The 19,192-nt window shown below is 53.3% G+C and overlaps 1 protein-coding gene across 2 annotated transcripts in view; it reads right to left on the reverse strand.

Moving 5' to 3' along the window:
• Positions 1-19,192, reverse strand: part of GSG1L (GSG1 like) — a 218,094-nt gene that overhangs the window by 10,989 nt on the left and 187,913 nt on the right. Inside the window, exons 5-6 of one of the 2 annotated variants that reach the window (XM_090277425.1) lie at positions 18,157-18,324; positions 5,631-5,701 (exon numbers count right to left, since the gene is read on the reverse strand). In XM_090277425.1, coding sequence (XP_090133551.1) covers positions 5,631-5,701; positions 18,157-18,324 — 239 coding nt within the window. The remainder of the gene's footprint in view (positions 1-5,630; positions 5,702-18,156; positions 18,325-19,192) is intronic. The other variant, XM_090277426.1, reaches the window with a different exon arrangement.

Consider the following 19,192-nt stretch of genomic DNA (forward strand, 5'->3'; position numbering starts at 1 on the left):
ATACTGAGAGAACTCATTGAGTACGGCAAACACATAAGGGAAGAAATGAAGGCTACGCTAAATGAAATAAAGAAAAAATCCACAGGGAACCAACAGTGAAGGGAAAGAAAGCCTGGGTTCAAATCAACAATTTGCAACATAAGGAATAAATAAACAGTCAACCAGTACAGAATGAAGAAACAAGAATTCACAAAAAAACAGGACAAAATAAGAAGACTCTGGGACATCTTCAAAAGGGCCAACATCTGAATCATAGGGATGCCAGAAGGAGAAGAGAAAGAGCAAGAAATTGAAAATTTATTTGAAAAAATAATGAAAGAAAACTTCCCTAATTTGGTGAAGGAAATAGACATACAAGTCCAGGAAGCATAGACCCAAAGAGGACCACACCAAGACACATCATAATTAAAATGTCAAAGGCTAAAATAAAGAGAGAATCTTAAAAGCAGCAAGAGAAAAGCAAAGAGTTACCTACAAAGGAGTTCTTGTAAGACTGTCCACTGATTTCTCAAAAGAAACTTTGCAGGCAAGAAGGGGCTAGCAATAAGTATTCAAAGTGATGAAAAGCAAGGACCTACAACCAAGACTACTCTATCCAGCAAAGCTATCATTTAGAATGGAAGGGTAGATGAAGTGCTTCCCAGACAAGGTAAAGCTAAAGGAGTTCATCATCATCAAGCCATTATTATATGAAATGTTAAATGGACACATTTAAGAAAGAGAAGAACTGTGAACAGTAAAATGCCAACAAACTCACAACTATTAGCAACTGAATCCAAAAAAAACAAAAACAAACTAAGCAAACAACCAGAACAGGAACAGAACCATAGATATGGGGATCATATGGAGGGTTATCAGCAGGGAGGGGGAAGGAGGAGAATGGGAGAAAAGGTGCAGGGATTAAGAAGCATAATTGGTAGGAACAAAATGGACAGGGTGATGTTAAAAATAGTAAAGGAAATGGAGAAGCTAAAGAGCTTATATGCACAACCCATGGACATGAACTAAGGGGGAGGAGGTTGCTGGAGAGAAGTGGGATATTGGGCAGAGAGGGGCAAAGGGAAAAAATTGGGATGACTGTAACAGCATAATCAATAAAATATACTAAAAAAAAGAAAGGAAGGAAGGAAGGAAGGAAGAAAGAAAGAAAGAAAGAAAAAGAAAGAAAGAAAAAGAGAGGAAGAAAGAAAGAAAGAGAGAAAGAGAAAGACAGACTGGTGTGGCTGGAGCAAAATGAGTGGGGGTGGGGGAGAGTGAGAAGAGAGGAGTTTGGGGGTTCAGGGGCCAGCACAGGAGCTAAGGGGAAAGATCTACATTCCCACAAGCTGTATCCCCAGTGGACCAAAGGTCTCAGCAAAGTCTGTTTGCCTTTCAGCTCTTTAGTTTTTCCATATGCACAGGAAGAGGCCTCCTTCTGTCCCAGGGCTGCCACCACCACCCCATGAGATGGCTGTGAAGTGCTTAGCAGAGACCTGCACGCAGTAAGTGTTTAATAACACAGGCTCCCCGGCGTTCCTCCTCCCCAGACCCTTGTGCCCAAAAGTCAGCCCACCCACACATCAGAGCAGCTGCTTGGTGCAGAAATATTGCAAAACTTGTCCAGGCATTTCCAAAATATTTTCTTGGCCAGAACCCCACTCACAGCTAAGAGACTGCATTCTGGAGACAGCGTTATCTCCGTGGACCATCTGATCAGGCTGCTCTTCCAGCCCGTGTGCTCTGTGAGGGTCAAGTCCACGGGGCTATGTCCCCACAGCTGCCCAGGCCTGGCAGACAGGGTGTGCCCAGGGTTTGGCCTTGGGTGTCGGACGGGCTGTGTGCAAATCCCAGCTCTGCCATCTCCGGGCACAGCCGTGACTTCCCTGGGCCTCACTTTCCCTGTCTGTATTTAGGATGGAATGAGTGGATAAATGTGAAGTCCTCAGAACATACACAAGGCTAAGATATTATCATCCGACCTGGTGAGACTTAATTCTTCTCATTGGTTATTATCTTCATCAAGGCCAGGTATCACCATCACAGGTGTGGAATTCTACCAGGTTGCATCACCCCTGGCTAAGTGCCCTGGCCCCATGCCTCCTTCTCCAGCACCCCACCCTCACCCTGGGCCTATGAGGCGCCTCCACGGACCCCTGTGTAGCTCTGGCCCCAGTGTACAGCGGGGGCTTGGGAGCTGCCTGGCCCGGGATCATGCCTTATTTCCCTCACCCAGGGAAGCATCTTTAATAAGGGCTGGTTGAATTAAAGGAATGAATAAGTGGCTTTCATGTGGCCCCAGAAGCAGCCCACGTCAGGATAATTAAAGTGGCCGAAGCTCTGAGGCCGGCATGCCAGCCCACGTTCGGGCGGCTCCTCCCTCCATTCTGATGGCGATGTGGTCCTTCTCTCCCTCGTTCTTTTAACGGAGTCCCCAGCACCTCCCTTGGCCCCTTGGGAAAGACAGCCATCCTTGCCAGCTCAGCTATCTGGTAAAGGGCACACCTCGCAGAGGTGCTGTGGGGTGTGAGGTTCTTTTCTTTCCCGAGAAGCTGGGCTGGAAACCTCAGGGTCGGCGGCCAGCCCCTGCCTCTCTGCCCTCCGCGCCCGCCTGGGAACCCCAGCGAGTTAGGACCCCAGCGTTTCACTGTCCTGCCCCCCACCCCTCCGATTCTCCCTGGAGGATCTCAGCAGTCCCTGCGTTTCAGCTCTCTCCGTCCCCAGCGTTCCCCCCACCTCCCCAGACTGAGGCAGAGCGCCGCGGTGCCCACAAACCTGTCCTCCCCCCAGCGCCCGGGCGGACGCACTGCCGACCCCCACCTGCGCCTGGGCTCTCCCCACCCACCCCGAGAAATTCATGCGTCCACCCCACACAGCGGCCCTTGCGCGGGGACCGAGTGCGGCTCCTGCCATGTCTGCGGGGTGACGCAGACGTGTGTGCCTGGCACTAACTGCCCAAGTCCCTCGCAGCACCGGCGCTAAGCGGCCAGACAACACGTCTTTCAGAGCCATCTGCCTTTTCGAGCTTAGTCCCTCGCCTGCGCCCGCCTGGGTTTTCTGAGGTCGCCCAGCGAAGCTCTTTGCTGTCGAATCTGTATCTCAGGCCCTGCGTCTGGGGGAGCCCGAGCGGAGACACTGACAGCGCTTCCCGCCGAGGGTCCCGGAATTCGCCCGCTTTCATCTCTGTTTTACCTCCGGCCACCATGGTCTCTCCCCAGACGACAGCAGCACCATTCAAGCTGGTCTGCTGGCACCTTGTCTTGCTCCCCAATCCGTTCCCCACATTGCAGATGGAAGGGAGATGGATATGGAGACAGATAGATATTTAAGTGACTATAAAGGCGTGGGCACACGTAGGTTTACAACGGCGAGTAGGCGAAACACGTAGTATAGATGCAGGCACATAGACACAGATGTAGCTACAGACACGTACGGAGAAATAATCCTGATAGTGCTTTCCCTGCTCAAAACGCCCTAGGCTCCCCAGCGCCCGGCCTCCTCTTCCCACCGCTGCCCCTGCTCCTGCGGCCCATCTCCCCCACTGTCCACTGCCCTCCCGCCACGCTGGCGTCTGACCAGGCAGCTCCTGCTGCCGGACTTTGCACCTGCAGCCCCTCTGCCTGGAAGGCTCTTTGTTTGGCTGACTCCTCTCAGCCTTCATGTCCCGGCTCCTCCGAAAGGTGGCTCTAAAGGAGCCTCCGCTTTCCTCTTTATCATCACATGTTCCCTCCTTGGCATCTGAGATGGTCTTGTTTGTTCCTGAGTTCACTTCTCACCTGGTTCTCTCTTCCCCTCGACTGCCGGCCCCACAGTGCAGAGGCCTTGCTCTGCTCCTGCTCACAGCGGCAGGTCCAGCACCCAGCACGGGGCCAGCACAGAGTAGATGCTCAACGGATATTTGTGGAAGAAATGCAAGATGGAATTTTGCACCGGCTGTTCACCTGGAAAATACAGCTGATGCCTATTTCATGCTCAGGAGATGAAGTGGGTAACAGGTCGGGTGAGGCTTTGGGACCAGTCTGGGGGTGGAAGGCTTCTGCAGTCCCCAACCCTGAGTTTCCTCATTCTCAATTCCAGGCCTTACTGTTGGGGCCGGACTGACTCCCCTTGCTTTCGCCCTCACACCTCAAGGAGTTGGCCTTTCCTCCTTGCAGCTTCCTAGCTGCCTCCAAACAAGCCCCCAGCTTCTTTCCACCCAAGGTGTTCTGCCCACTCTGCAGGGAGCTGGGGGAGGCTTTGCCCCAGCAGGGGAGCCGGGGGCACTGCACAGTGGGCCAGGGGCTCTCAGCCTTTGTCCCTGTCATGTGCTTCCTCAGCCCCCTGGTGCGTTTCTGTTCCTCTGTGTTATCCCTGAGGCAGGTGCTTGCCAGCTGTCTCCACACCCTGGTTCTTGACCCTTTCCTCCAGGAAGCCCTCCACTCTAGCACATGAAACCATGGTGTGTGAGCCCAGTGTCCACAGAAGAGCCACCTCTTGTTTGTTGGGCAGGTCACCTTCCTGAGCAGGTGCCTCCTACAGGAGAGAAGGCCGGACCCTCTCCTCTCCTCCAGCCAGGCCTTTGCCCACACTCCTCACCCCGCTCTGTCTTCTCCCTCCAGGTAGAGCCATTTCTCACTTGGTTACTAGAGTCACAGGGTCTGCGGTCAAACAGACTGAGTTTAAAATGTCACTGACTTAGTTTGGGTCTCCCCAGAAGCAGGCCCTGAGGTGGAAAGTCAAGGGAAGAGCCTAAGGAGATACAGGGACTCTGGGTGGAGAGAAGGCAAGTGGCACAGGCCACCCAGGGTGAGCTGGAAACCCCGGTGACACCCGACTCATGCCCTGCAGAGGACGCAGAGGGGTCCCGCTCCAGGGGCGAGGGAGCTTGGTGTGTTCTGAGGGTGCAGGCAGGGGAAGCCCCAGGCACAGAGATGGGGATGCTGGCGGCAGGAGGGTGCTAGAGCTCCCTACAAGAGCTGGGAGAGGCGGGTGGGGCACTGCCAACTCTGCTCAGATTGCTCTGCTGAGCTGTGCGGCCTTAGGCAAGTTACTCCACCTCTCAGAGCCTGAACTTCCTCATCTGTGAAATGGGGGCTGCAATTTCTGCAGGGGTTGGGGATCAGCAAGGGTGTGAGATCAGGCATGAAAAGCCCTTCATGTGGGGTGGGGTGGGCAGGGAGCACGTGGTGGGCATTGCGCAGGTTCAGCTGAGATTCTGCCATTTTAACTTTAATCTCCGTGGACTTTCTTTGTCTGGAGCAAGCCCCTCTCCCCCCAGTGAGACATATGAAGTCAATGCATTCTAAGCTGCCAGGAGCGTCCCCAGCTCACACCAATCTTGCCCACTGTCACCTCCCCGGCTGGGCAGTGCCACACAGCTGCCGTCTCCCTTTAGGCCCATGGCTGGCCGGGTGGGACCCCTGCTGCCATTCACCTGCCTGTCTTTAAGTGCTCCCGGCTCCCTCATGCTTGTTTTGTGTCCCGCCCCACTGCAGGATGCCACATGCAGAGGATTTGTTACTCTAAGACACCAGCCTCAGTTTCCCCATCTGTAGAGTGTGTTTGCAGGAGAAAGGAGGAGTCCAGGGACACGTTCGCTGGGCTCATCGCCAGGGCTCTCTATCGGCAGATGGCCCAGGATCCATACACGGGCTCCTGAGGACGAGGCCACTTACGGGCTGGGTGTCTCTCATGGCGGCAATCTAAGCGAAGGTCTTCCTCCTCATGCCCATCCCCCTTCTCGATCCTGGAACGAAAAGAACCCAAAGGCTGTGTAAGAAAGAGCAGGCTGAGCTGGCAGAGGCCCAGGGCTAAGAAGTGCGGCCTCTCCCCTCACAGAACATTCTGCAAAGCAGCTTTGCTCTGCTGCTCCAGGAGACCCTTACCACCACCCGGTGATGGGCATCATTATGTCCACTTTGTTGATGAAGAAGCAGAGGCATCGGAAGGTGATGTGACCAATAAGGTGCTACGGAGCTAGTAAATTGGAGGCAGAACCCGGATGCAAACCCAGATGCTGTCATAAAAAGATGTTATGTTATGTGCTAACGGCAAGTTACAAAAGAATGTTTATGGTTTGATCTGTTTAAAAAAATGATGTGCTGGTATGCACAGAAAGCTGTTTGTCTGGATATATACACCAAAAGCCCAATGGCGACTAACCCTAGATAATGAGAATATAGGGGGTTAAATCAGGCACCTTCTCTTTCAACTTACCTGCTTTCTGACTTGGAGCAATGGCTTTTATTAGCTGTGTCACTTTGCTTAACCAAATTAAAACACTTCCTAAAGCCATTTCTACATATAAATGGAGCCCTGGGTGCCTGCCTTCCAGCACGGTGCTTGTTCCCACCAACAACTGTGAGAATTTCTCCCACATGGCTTCCTTCTCCTCTGGCATCTCAAGATCCCCGCAGTTCTAGAGAGGCTGTCTCTTCTGGTGTGGCTGGGGCTGAGAAGCCCCAAGCAGAGGCTGAGGCGTCAGGGTAGAGGTGGCTGCAGACTCTCTGACATGGCCCTAGACTGAGACACTCAACCCCACGCCACAATGACCAGGCCGGGAGTGGGTGAGGCCCTATGCCCGCCTCGCACTCACCTGACTGCCCAGTGCACATGTGCCTCACCTGAGAGAAACACAGGGTGGCCCCTGCAGCACAAACCATTGTGCCACTGTATCTCCTGGGAGCACAGAGAGAACCCCCAGCGCCACCTCAGTGGCCACGTCCTGATAGCTTCCCCCTTCCTCTCTGCCTTTCGCTTGAAGTGCAGCTGTCCTGCGACCACCCTCCTCATGTCTCACCTTCAGTGCCTCCTCCAAGGCTCTCTCCAGCACCCTCTGTCTGGTCTCCCCTTACCCCACCCTGCTCTTCTTCCACCGCTACCCTCTTTGTTCACATGCCAAGGAAGTCTCAATCCCCTCCAAGCAAAAGCCGATCCCCATCTTCTGGTTCTTTCCATCACCTCTTATTCTAGTTGCACAGCCATGTCCAGGGGCTGGGGGAGACATGGGAAGGTGGTGAGGGATAAGTGAGCAATGGCAGAAGTGGCTTTAGTAGAAGGGGAGACCTCGTCAACATTGGTTGCTCAGGTTGCTCATTCATTCACTCAGTGGCAGTTTCCTGAGGTCCTGCTCTGTGCGGACAGAAAAGTCCTCTTCCTGGTCTCTGTCCTCAGAGAGCTTCCCGTTGAGTAGAAAGATAGGCTTGCACTTGATTTAGAACAGGACAGGTGCTGACCAAAGGCCGCCTGAGGATTGCCCATACTGTCCTCACTAAGGTACCAGGCCTGGGCTTCCAGGGAGCAAAGTCAAGATTTTGTTCTTCTTCACAAATATCTCTGTGGCCCGGGGGGCCCCTGGTGACAGAATGAAGGCCTGAGTGTTGTTGCTATGGAAAGGTTCACTATAAGGGAAGATGTTCCCTTTTCTGTCTTTTAGTGGAAATATCTTTGCTACTTTCCTGATAGCACAAGTTTGTTAAAAAAAAAAAAAAAAAAAAATCCAACCTCATTAAAAGAGCAGAAGTCCCCCTATAATTACACCCCTGTGTAGTAGTTCTGGTCATTTTGTGTCTACCTTTTCAGCATTAATACTTATATAAATAGCCTCAGGTTAAATACGCCATTCTTGTAACCTAACTTTTTTAACTTACCATAAATTTCCACATTTTTCCATGTCAGTACACATAAATCTCACTCATCTTTTTTCATGATAGTTGTTTATGAAGAAAATAACTAATATTCAATACCCTATTGATAAACGATTAGGTGTTTTTCAAGTTTTTTCCACTGTTCCAAGTAATGCTGCATGTGCATCTAGCAAGGTGTTGAGTCCCCCGTCCACAGAGATGCTCAAGGCTGGGGTATCACCAGTCATGAAGCTGCAGCCGGATTCAAACAGCTGGGCCAGGTGACTGAGTCCATCCTCATTCCTGAGCGCCACCTGCCTGGTCCCATCACGTCTAGTGCCACAGAGTCGATCAATACCAGCCCTGTCATGTCCACCTGCTTTTCATAGCCTTAACCTTGAACCCATTCCCTGATTGTCCCAGGCTCCCGGTTCTCAGGGCTTCTAATCTTGGGATCACCTTCCCCCAGGCCTCATTCTGGGCACCTCCTGGGGCTCTGTTGAGTGCCTCCCCTGGGGGAGGGGCACCAGTGAGCAGAGGATTTGATGTTTAAGGCAAGAACCAGCCCTGCCTGGCATGGCCCCTCCTCTTCCTGGTCACCCAGACCTTGCTGCTAAGACACCCAACGTTCGATAGTTAACATATCAAGAATCACCTGCCAATGAGTGAGCGTCTACCGTGGGCCAGGCCTTGGGCTGCCCTTGGGGGCCACAGGGACGATGATTCAGAGAGGTCCCTGTCCTTGATAAGCTCATGCATGTTGCTCAGGTGAAGGCTAGATGTTATTAAGAAGGTTGAATAAGGGTGGACGGTCTAATCCAGGAGCTGGCAAACCTTTTCCATAAAGGTGTAGATGGCAAATATGTGAGGCTTTGTGACCATATGGTCTCTGTCACAGCTCCTCAACCGCCCTCATAGTTCCTAGCAGCCACAGACAATATGCAGATAAATGGGCGTTGTTGAGTAGACATGTTTACAGCAGGTGGTGGCTAGATGAGGCTTGCAGGAGAGAGTGGGTTAACCTCTGGCCCTGCCAGTGCTTCTCAACTGGGAGACCCACTGAAGTCCCCTGGGGGAGTTTTAAATTAGCCAGTGACTGGGACGTGCAGCCAGGGTTGAGAACTGCTCCTGTCGGTTGGGACCAGTAGAGGCTTCATGGAGGAGGGGACCGGGAGCAGCACAAAAGCCCACGTGACGTGCTCACGCCTCAGAGAGGGAGCCAGGACCTGTGGCTGGGTCTGCTCGTCTCTCTGCTGCATGGGGTTGCCGTTCTGGAGGGAGCGGGTTGCTTGCACAGACACAGCCCTCACCACCAGACTCGCCAGTGAAAGTAACAGATCTGCAGGATCTGGCAGCCCCCTAGTGAGTGCGAATGTGACGATGGTTATGGCAAAGGCCAATGACCCTCTGGGGAGGTAGCTGGGGTTCCCCAATGTGCTGAGCTTTATGTAGAAAGAAACGGAACAACTGCAGATGCCACTAGGCGGCAATTTCCTTTGAACTGGAATTTCCTACAGAAAATGTTATGTGCTTCCTGAAGACAGGCCGTTTGTTTTTTAACATGATAATGTGGGAAATTACCCACACGTTTAACTAAGTGCCTTGAAGGGTTAATGGGGTGCTGGGGCGAACAGCGCTCAGGAGGGGCAGCGGGTGGGACCCTGGGCACCTCAGCCCCTTGTGCACGCGCTGTGCCGCCTCCTCCCTGGGGCGTGGGCGTCTCCTCTGTGAGCTATTTGAGTCTGGACACGTCCCTATCGTCTTGAGTCTTGATTTTCTCATCTGATTAATGAGCACAATAATGTACCCATCTCTTAGGGTGGCTGTAGGACTGAGTTAAGAAATGTGTTAGCTCCTGTTTATAGCTCTCAGGGCCCTGCTTGGCACTCGGCACTGTCTTCATTGTTATCAGAGCCTCATCATCATCATCCTCGCCTCTGGGGCCTTCATGGTCGGACACCCAGTGGCTCCACCTCATAGTTCCTGATGAGGAAGGATGTTATTTTAACATACTAATCGATACTCCCCCAAACTTTGCACACTCCTCCTCTATTCCACCGTTTAGACCTGACCCACTTGCTGCTTGAGGAAAAATGATGCTTTGGAAGAAACAGAAAAGGCGTCGAAGTATCAAACGCTCCCGGATTCAGGGCAGAGGAAAACCAGGGGGGTCACAGCACAGCCTTCTGCCCCAGAGAGACAGTCACCCCCTTTGGGGACCAGGAGAGCCAGAGCAGAAGCTCAGAGTGAGATGACACCATGGGACCCAGGGAGCTGAGCGGGCCCCAGGGAAAGGTGACAGTAACCGAGGTACCTTCCCACACTTCCAAGTGAGCAACAAATAAGCTGGTAAACTGATTAAATCCTCGTTATTGTGGGTCTGTGTACACCCGCTCAGCCTGTATCCCAGCCAGAGTCCCCACCATCACCACCCTCATCACCGCTGTCATCCCACACTACAGGTGTGGGACAGAAGCTGAGATCCCATGCACCTGCGAGGGTGAGCAGTGCGCCAGCAACGCGAACACCGGGCTTTCCGTGTGCAGTGTCTGTGCGCTTCCATGGGTGACCACTCCTGCACGGCCCATCTGAAGCTGCTGATGTGCAGCTGGTTAGTGGCAGGGCTGTGACGTGAACTCGGGTTTATCGGCTCCTGGAGTTTGGGCATGTTTGCCTGTGTCCCGCAGATTCGTCTCAGATGCCCCCAGGACGCCTGCCCTGTGAGGTCCTCGTAGAAAGCGGGGCCAGCAGATATGCAAGCAGCTGTGTGGGGTATGGCTGCACCGCCACCCCATCATTGCCCCTGGGACCCGCGATCTCTGGAATCTGACAGAGGCCGGGTGTTGGCTCTTTTTGAGAGAAGAAAAGGATGCAGGCAAGTGCTGGAAGCAGGGGCTCCAAGGATTGGAGGGCTTGCGGGTGGCCCAGAAAGCAGCGTTCTGCCTCCCCAGTACCTGCGCTCTTCATTCTAGGGCCAGATGTGGCCACTGCAGGCAGGGGAGTGGGCAGGGGCCCCACTGGGTTTTGTCTCTGCCAGCCCGTTCTCCGGCCCTGCGTCCTCCTGCAAGCCACCCCTCCCTCACCGGCACAGGCTGGCGACTGTGTCCCCCATCTCCAGCCACTTCCTGGTCTGAGCTGATGGTCTACATGCCTTGCTTCTCCAATTATGTGACAAAGGACTAGGTTTTTCTCCTTAATTTTCAATCTACCTTGGACCAATTTTTAAATAAAATACAATAAAAATGAGTTACTAGAAAATGAAATTAAAAAGCAAACAAACCACATACAAAAGGCCAGCTTGGGTGTGTCAGCAATATTATTGCTGTGAAAGTGTCCACACACATATCTCAGTTTCTGTCCTTGCTTCGCTGTGGCTTTGCAAACGGGGCCCAGGCCCGGGGACCATGCTCTGCAGCTCTGGTCTCCTGGCCTCCTCCTGAGTCCTGAGCAGCACTGCACCTGCTCTGTTCTCCAGCCCAGTGATCCACAAACTCAATAGCACCCACAGATCATCTGAGCAGTTTGTTAAATGCAGGTGCTGATGGCGCAGGTCTGGGGTGGGGCCTGAGATTCTGCATTTCTAACAGGTTCCCAGGTGAGGCCCATGCTGCTGGGCCCCGGATCACATCTAAGGAGCCAGGCACTGGAGCGTGGCTTGGCCGTGTGGGGGCCTCACTAGGTTTAGGCCCGGACGTCCTCCCCTCAGCTCTAGGCTGCTGTCCAGCAGACCCAGGCCTGCAGTGTGCTCGCCACCGCCCTGGCTATGAGTGGGCATTGCCAAGCAGCTCACAGTAGTGACAGTGGGGCATGAGGCTGCCCGGAGCCCTCCCAGCCAACGCCCCCCTCTCCCGTGTCCCCTCTGCTGCTGATATTGAGGAGGAAGCAGGGAGTGGCTGTCCTTCCACACATCCTTCCCACTTCCCTTTGATCAATTTCCACCTGAAGGACTGTGCTTTTTGCTTTCCTTTCACAACTAATGAATGTAATTGTGGGAGCTGGGTGAGGGCCCTGCATCTCCGCGTGCCAGCTCCAATTTCTGGGCTCCGCACCCCTCTGGAGGGTAGATGGGGATCTCAATGGACCTCAATAAAGAGTGACAAGGAGGGTATGAGGGAGCTGCTGTTGAATGAGTCTCGGGTGAAAGAACTCAGACACAGTTGCAAGGGACAAAGAACATGGTGATTTCTCAGTGATCCATTTACAATAGAATAAAGGATGGGATTAAAAGGAATGTTGGCAAATAAATGACCACAGGTAGAAAATTAAGATTCCATCCATCACACGTGCCATTATAAGATTGGGGGGAGAGGATAAATGGATTTTTAAAAGGATTTCTTTTTTCCCTTTCCCATTTTATGAGTAATATCATCGGACTACAAAACATCTGGGAGATATAGAAAAGATAAAGCTATCCAGTGTTAGCACCCTCCCCTAATCTTCGTGTAGTTGACAGTTTTGTCTCCATTTCTTCCCATCAGGTTTTAAAAAGAAATGTCGAGATATTATCACCTTGAGATTATTTCCAGAACTGCATGGGCTAAGAGATTATTTCTTAGAAAAACAACCACTAGCATTAGTGAAGCCCCGCCCTAACCCCACCCCCACCCTCAACAGCCACCAAGGGGGCCCCAAGGGCCCCAGCACAACCTGAAAACCTCCAGACTTGGTTTCTTTCAAAAGGTCCTGCCATAGCCCAGCCTTGGCTAGAGGAGAGGGAATGGGCGAGCCAAGTCCCAGGAGTGGGCACAGCTAAGCATGGTAACGGTCATGTGGCTGAGGAGCAGGCTGTGGGCTGTGCGAGCCAGAACCCTGGCAGGCACCAGGGGGCGAAGGTCACCTTGGCCTGATTGAATAGCCAGTGACATAGCCCAGAAGCACCTTCCAAGAGGCCTTGCTCTCTGCTCCATCACTCTCTCCATGTCTCCCTGTGTTCCTGAATAAAGGAGGTGCGTCGGCATGTGTCCTGCCCCGGAGGAGCTGTAGGGGCAGTTGCGGGGCTAGACTGGGTGAGTACGGGGAAGGAGGCCCCACAGGCTGGGAGAGCACAGGCAGGGGGCCTGGGCGAGGGGCTGGAACCCACATGGAGGTGTGACCTGAAGGCCCCGCATCTAGGCGAGGAGTGGCAGCAGGCACTGCAGGCAGAGAGCCTGGCAGGCGGGAAGCACCACGGAGCCAGGCGAATGGCCCATCTGGGGAACTTGGTTGGGGGTGGGGCAGTGGGGAGCCGCTCCATACAGCAGGATCCAGGGTCCATGGCGAGGTGAGGCAGTGGCAGGGCCTTGAAAATGATGTCAAGGAGCTAGACCTTCGTCCTGGAGCTGGGGGAAGTCGCTGCGTTGTTTTAAGCAGGAAGATGGGCCTACAGGTGCCTGATCATATCAGCATGATGAAGCTATAGCACTCTGGCTGCTGGGGGAGGACAGGCACGGGGGCAAAGTCAGATGTGGGATTAGTGACATCAGACCTCCAGGCAAGAGGGAGGGAGCCGAGGCCCAGGCTCACTGGGAGCGTGCTGGCTTTGGGTGGACTGCACATGGGCGTGTGAGGGCCTGCAGATGGCTGGCTGGTGCAAGCAGGACCACCATGGAGAGAGACGCAGAAACAGAACTGGGTTTGGGGACGCTGCCATGGGTGGGTCCTGGCCATGCTGATTCTTGTTGCCCTTGAGAATACAAAGAGGAAATGCTAGAGAGGCAGCTGGATTTGGAGTTGGGCATCTGGATGAGACTAAGAAAGCGGGAGTCCTGGCCCAGGTGTGGCCATCGAGGCTAATGTCAATAGAGGAGAGAGAAGAGCCCAGAAGTGACCCTGGGATATTTGCCCTGTGGCGGAGCAGAGGGGGAGCAGCTGGTGGGAGAGGTGCAGGGAGGAGGGTGAGTGTGGGCAGTGGGCTGCTGGGAGCTCTGGGGAAGTGGGGGTGGCGGGCCACACAGGGTTGAGCTGTGAGTGGTGGGTGAGGAAGAGGAGACTGGCCCCTCCCCTGTCTGAAAATGTCCTTACAACAGACAGGAGAGAGGAGCTGGTGAGGCCTGGGGTCTTTGCTCCCCTTTCTGCACCAGCCTCAGCAGGTGGGGGCTGGCACCCAGGAAGGGGGATGGAGCGGGTACCTTCTCTACCCCTACATCCCAGCTGCTGCCAGCCCCCACCCCAAATGCTGTAGGAGGATGAGAGAGATGAGAGGCTCAGGCACACCTCCCACTGCTCCTTAGTCTCCAGTCACACCAAGCCTCTTCCATTTTCCTCAGCGCGCCAGTGCGCTCCCCTTCCCGGCCTTTGCTCACCGTTGCCTGTGCCCAAGAACACCTCCTGCACACACCGCCCGTCTGCCTGGCGAGCGCTGTGCGTGTCTTCAAAAACTGGGCTCAGGGTCTCATCTACAAGGCTTTTCTATGCTCTGCCCCCCTGAGGTGGGCCAGCAGACTCATCACGAACACAGGACCCTTTGCTGCACTCACCAGCCCCAGAGCCAGCCCCCCGAAACCCGCAGGTCTGTGAGCGGGGTAGGTGCTCCCCTCTCAGCTATTGGCACCTTGTAGGAACAGGGGCCCAGTGTAGCCAGACCCTCTGCTTTCTCATCACAAGACAAAAACCTTAATATTTTTTAAACATGAAATCTCCTGATTTTTAAAACTCAGACAAAATTTAAGATTTTTAAAAGCACCACGGGATGCAAACAAAGCACATCTCCAGGTAGGATTCTCCAAGGGCCTCCAATGTGCATGTGCACTGTGACCTTCCTGGGGGGCAGGGGTGTCTTCCCCACACAGAGGGGCATTTCTGGCTGGGGGGGAGAAGGGGACACCGGCTTTGGGCAGGAAACTTCATTGCATTACCTCATGTAATTCTCACAACAAAGCTTTGAGAAAAAAAATGCCAGCCCACTTTCTAGCCAGGAAATCTGAGGTCGAGAGAGGTGAAGTGACTCACCTGGGCACCCCCAGCCAGTAAGCTGCACTTAGTGCCAGCCCTGGTCTGTGTCCTCGTGTCTCCCACAGGAGTGGGTGCGGGCAGGCACGGCGCCCGACCCGTGCAGCCACAGAAGGCACTGTACAACTTTGTGGTATAATTAGTAATATCATTATTAGGAATAAGTAATGGAGCCCTAGGGTTCCAGGTACCAGTGAACGAGTGGAAACCAAGAAGGACAAGCTCTCAAGGTTGTACGTGGGAGGAGGGAGAGGCAAGCAAGAAAGTAAATGAATTAACAAGTAAGTTCAGAGAGGTACAAGCTGCAGAGCATGGGAAGTGACGGCAGTGACCTCAGAGAGCAGGGGCTGCCCTCTGTCCTGGCCTTTGCTCCCCACCCCCAATCCCTGCGGCACTCCCTGGGAGACAGGGTGTGTGTTCAGTATGGCTGAATTCCCCTGGAGTCCAGCCCAACAGGTCTCATTTTCTTCCACACATTGTTAAACCAGAACTGAGTTTTAACCTTCAGGAAAGCCCCAATCTGCAAATATTTACCTTTCAATCACCATCTTCCAATCCTCTCCTCCCACCCTACCCCCTTGGGAGTCCCCATGAGGATGTCCTCCTTGGGGACAACCCACAGGGCTTAATTCCAGAAGTTTCGTCTAGCAAGTGAGGCTGCTCAATCAGGAGGTGGAGGATCCCTCCACCCCAAACCCAACCTGTGTGCACACTAGCCCCACACACGTGCACACATGCCCCCTTCTTCCATTTGCCACCCCCCACCCAAAGCCCCTGAAAACCTTCCAGAATCTGCCCACCTGCTCCTCAGACCTGCCATAGGCTCGGTCCTACACAGGAGAACCCAGCAGGACCCAGGTGGGGTGGGGCAGCGGTCGGGCAGGACAGCAGGAGAGGCCTGGTTGCGGTGGGTTCCACCCATGCCTCACCAGCTGACAGGAATGACGGCGGCGGCTGGGGACCCTGCACCTTCTCCCAGGGCCCCCATCCTCCCACACCCCACTCTGCATTCAGGGCCTGCCTTGCAACTCACCTGCCCTCATGCTGTGAGCCTCAGTGGACTCCCGTGAGTGCGGGGCAGAGACTACTGATCAGTCCTGAGCAGTCACACATTATGGACTTGCCAGCTGTGTGGCCTTGGCGCAAGTCACTTCACCTTTCTGTGCCTTGATTTTGCAACTACAAAATCGGATACATTAAGACCTACTGCCTCACGGAGGTGCTGTGGAATTAACATCTAAAGCATTTCGAGGAGTGCCTGGCACAGGGCAAGCACCGCACAAGTATCAGCTGTCGTTAATACGGCTATTCAAGTCCTAATACCTACAACGCCACCTCCACCCCATCCTGAGCTAACTGTTCCCGAGCTTTATATTTTGCATCAGTGGCAGAAGGGACTGGAAGTCACACACACAGGACTCTCTCCATGTGCCCAGAGCTGCCCAGCACATTACCTGCCTTATCAAAGGTGAGCCTTCCCAGGATGCCCAGAGCTCTGGCTCTCCCATTGTGGGTCAGAGGAAACTGGCCCAGAGGGGCTTTGTGCTTTGCCCCAAGTCACACATCAGCAAAGCGACAGAACTGGAAAACTCACTGAGGCTGGGGGTCTCTAAACCCCCTGCTCTTTCTACCGTACTCCAGTCCCCCACGGGGTAGGAAACATGGGCAGGTGGGACCATGGGTCTCTTCCCTGTGTCCCTGGCTGCAGTTGAGGGATGCTGGCCACTGCAGGATTCCAGCTCTGCTTCTGGGCCACCTGCAAGCCTGTGCAGAGATCTGCTGTGTGCTCTGATCTCTTTGTAAAGATGACCCTCCTCCACCCACCCCCCCAAAAAAAGGAAAAGGAAAAGAAAAAATTTGAACAGCCCAGGTAAGCTGAAATGCTTTCCTCAGAGAAGGGAAATAATTTGATGGACCTGTGTGTAATGTTCAGGTTATGAATGTGGACAGTGATATTCTGCACATCTGCTGGGAAGCATTCTCTCCCGCATCACTGGGACCATTCAAACTGGGGCACCAGCAAATTGCAGCTTCTTGGTATGAAGCGATCCTCTTTTTTGCCTCAGTGAAACAACGTTGCCCATGATGTCCCAGGCTTTCCCATAGCCAAGGTGACAACTGATGCAGTGTTAATGGGACGTTTTAGACATTAGACTGTTTATATGGCTTCTCTAAACATTTCCTGGGCACCTATCATGGGTCCCATGCTATGCCGGTCATTGCCTCCTTCCTAGTGAACATGCTGTGGCCACAGCTGTGGGCAGGGTGGGCCGGTATGCCAGGTTAGCCTGACCTCCCTGGCCACAGCCAACTGGACAGGTCTGAACACCTGACCTGGGACTTGGGCGTGGGGGTGTTGGGATGCTAAATCTGCCCGACAATAGTGGGGATTGAGCTGAAAGGACATGAAGTAGTCCAGGGCTGAAGTCTCCAAAGAGAAGAATTCAGTCAATCACGCACACAGAAAATTTAATGAGCACCTATTAGGTGCCTAGCCCAGTTCTAGGTGCTCAGAATACAGTGACAATACAGCAAAGCCCTTCTATCATGGAGCCTACAGTCTACAAGCTATCAAACAGATAAACAAATAGAATAACTTTAGATTGTATAGGTGCTATGAAAAAAATAGCAATGGGTTAAAGAGTGGCTAGGACAGGGTGTTTGGGGGTGTGCAAAATTAGACCAACTGATTAAGGAAGACCTCACTGAGCAGAAACCTGAGTGAGCCATCAGGTGAGTATTTCAGGCAGGGGTACAGCAGGTGCAAAGGCCCTGAGGTGGGGTTGAGCTTGCAGTGGTCAAGAAACAGAAAGGAGGCCCATGTGGCAGAGGAGAGACAATGGCATCAGAGAGAGGTCCCTGTGTGTTCCCCACCATGTGAGTCCTGGGATTAAAACCCTTCCACGTGCCCCACAGAGAGTCCAATTCCGCAATATTGCTCAGCCTCACAGCCTCCTTTTCCTCCTCAGACTCAGCCCTGAGAACCTTTAGCTTCCCTGCCACTGAAAGACATTAGAGCATGTCCAATCACTCCCCAGAAGCTAACTCTGTGATAAGAATTTGGGTAAGGTAGTGCATTTAGGAGGTGGGCCCAGGAAATATGCTAACCAGCTGCCTGTCAGTTCTTCCACCCATCCATCACCCATCCATCCATGCATCTATATATCCATCATCCATGTGTGCATCTGTCCTTCCGTACACCCAACTATTCAACCATCCATCCACCGTTTACTGTCACCTGCTCTATTCCCAGCTGGACACTGAAGACTCAGGAGATCAGACTTGGTCCCTGACCTTGAAGGGCACTCCTCCAGCAGCCATCACCAGCCCCACCGCTGGGTCTTCTTGTCACTCAGAGCTGTGACAGAGTTTAAGATGGAAACCTCGGTTCAGCCTTTGTACATCCCTGTCTTGGTTCTAAGAAGCCTGGGGCTAAATGGCAAACACTCCACCTTGATTCCCTTCCTAATTTCTCAGGCTCTGATTACCTAAGCTCAAGGCAGTCACGTGCACCATAAAAAATTTAAATGCCCCAGATAGTCCAACATAGTGGAGTCCAAACTCTTTCTCACCCAACCTGCCCCTTCCAACCCACATCCACCCCGGCACACTTCTGTTGGTGGCCAGAGGTGACCCCATGTGCACTGACCTCTCTCGGAAGTACTTGATGGCCTCAGGGTCTATGAAGGTCGGCTCCTCCCGGTAGCCCTGCTCAAAGACCTTGCGCTTGTGCCGGAACTCAATGACCGTCTTGGTGTAGGAGTTGAGCGTGGTGACAGAGGCTGCCATGCAGCAGGTAAAGGAGCCCCACGCCAGGCTGCCGAGAGGTGAGGAGAGAGGTGCCAGTGAGGGGGCGCAGGGGACAGGAAACCCCACCCACCACACATCCATGCACCCTGCACCTTCTGGGCCAGACCTAAGCAGGTGCCACCACACAGAAGAACAAGGGTCCCTGCCCTATTCACGGTCCAGTGTGGGAGACAGCATTATCTGTACATTGTGATGCAGATATGACAGAGTTTATTATTAGGAGGCAGAAAAAGAGAAAGTCATTCCATCCAAGGGGGCTGACAACAGGGAAGGTTCCCGCCATACAACTGTGTTTGTGCTGGGTCTGGGAGCACCAGGAAGGGTTTGCCAGAGGAAAGGGCATTCCAGGAAGAGGGAAGAGCATGCACAAAGGCACAGAGGCATGAGGCGTGGGGAACATTTCACAACCTAGGGGGGATTTGGGATGCTGGAGTCAGGGGATGTGAGGAGATTAGTGGAAGTTAATGATGAGAATAGGTGGGGACCAGAACCCTAAATGCTGGTTTTCTGTGAGAGTTAAATGACCTTTGTTCATGTGTGACCTTGGGCAAGATGCCTAATCTCTTCCTCATTCCTCACATCCATTTTAATATGCATAATGATAGCTCCATTCCAGAAAGTTTTGCTATCATTACTATCACCACAGAGAGCAACCTTTTTACTGCCCACTTTTACCTTACTCCGTTTCCAAGCTCTCCCTCTGAGAGACTCAATGATAATGACCTTCGTGGCTCTGCACTTCCTCTGGCCCTGCTGGGGACTCTTGGCTGCGCTTGCCTAATGTTCATGCTGAGCCAGCCAGGGTTGGGGAACCTGTCCTACCCACACCAGGAAAGCAGGGAAGGATGGAGTGGGGCCAGGAACCTCAGCTGGCC

This window comes from Furipterus horrens, unplaced genomic scaffold (assembly GCF_987537825.1).
Source record: "Furipterus horrens unplaced genomic scaffold, mFurHor1.1.pri manual_scaffold_5, whole genome shotgun sequence".
In the NCBI taxonomy this organism is placed as follows: domain Eukaryota; kingdom Metazoa; phylum Chordata; class Mammalia; order Chiroptera; family Furipteridae; genus Furipterus; species Furipterus horrens.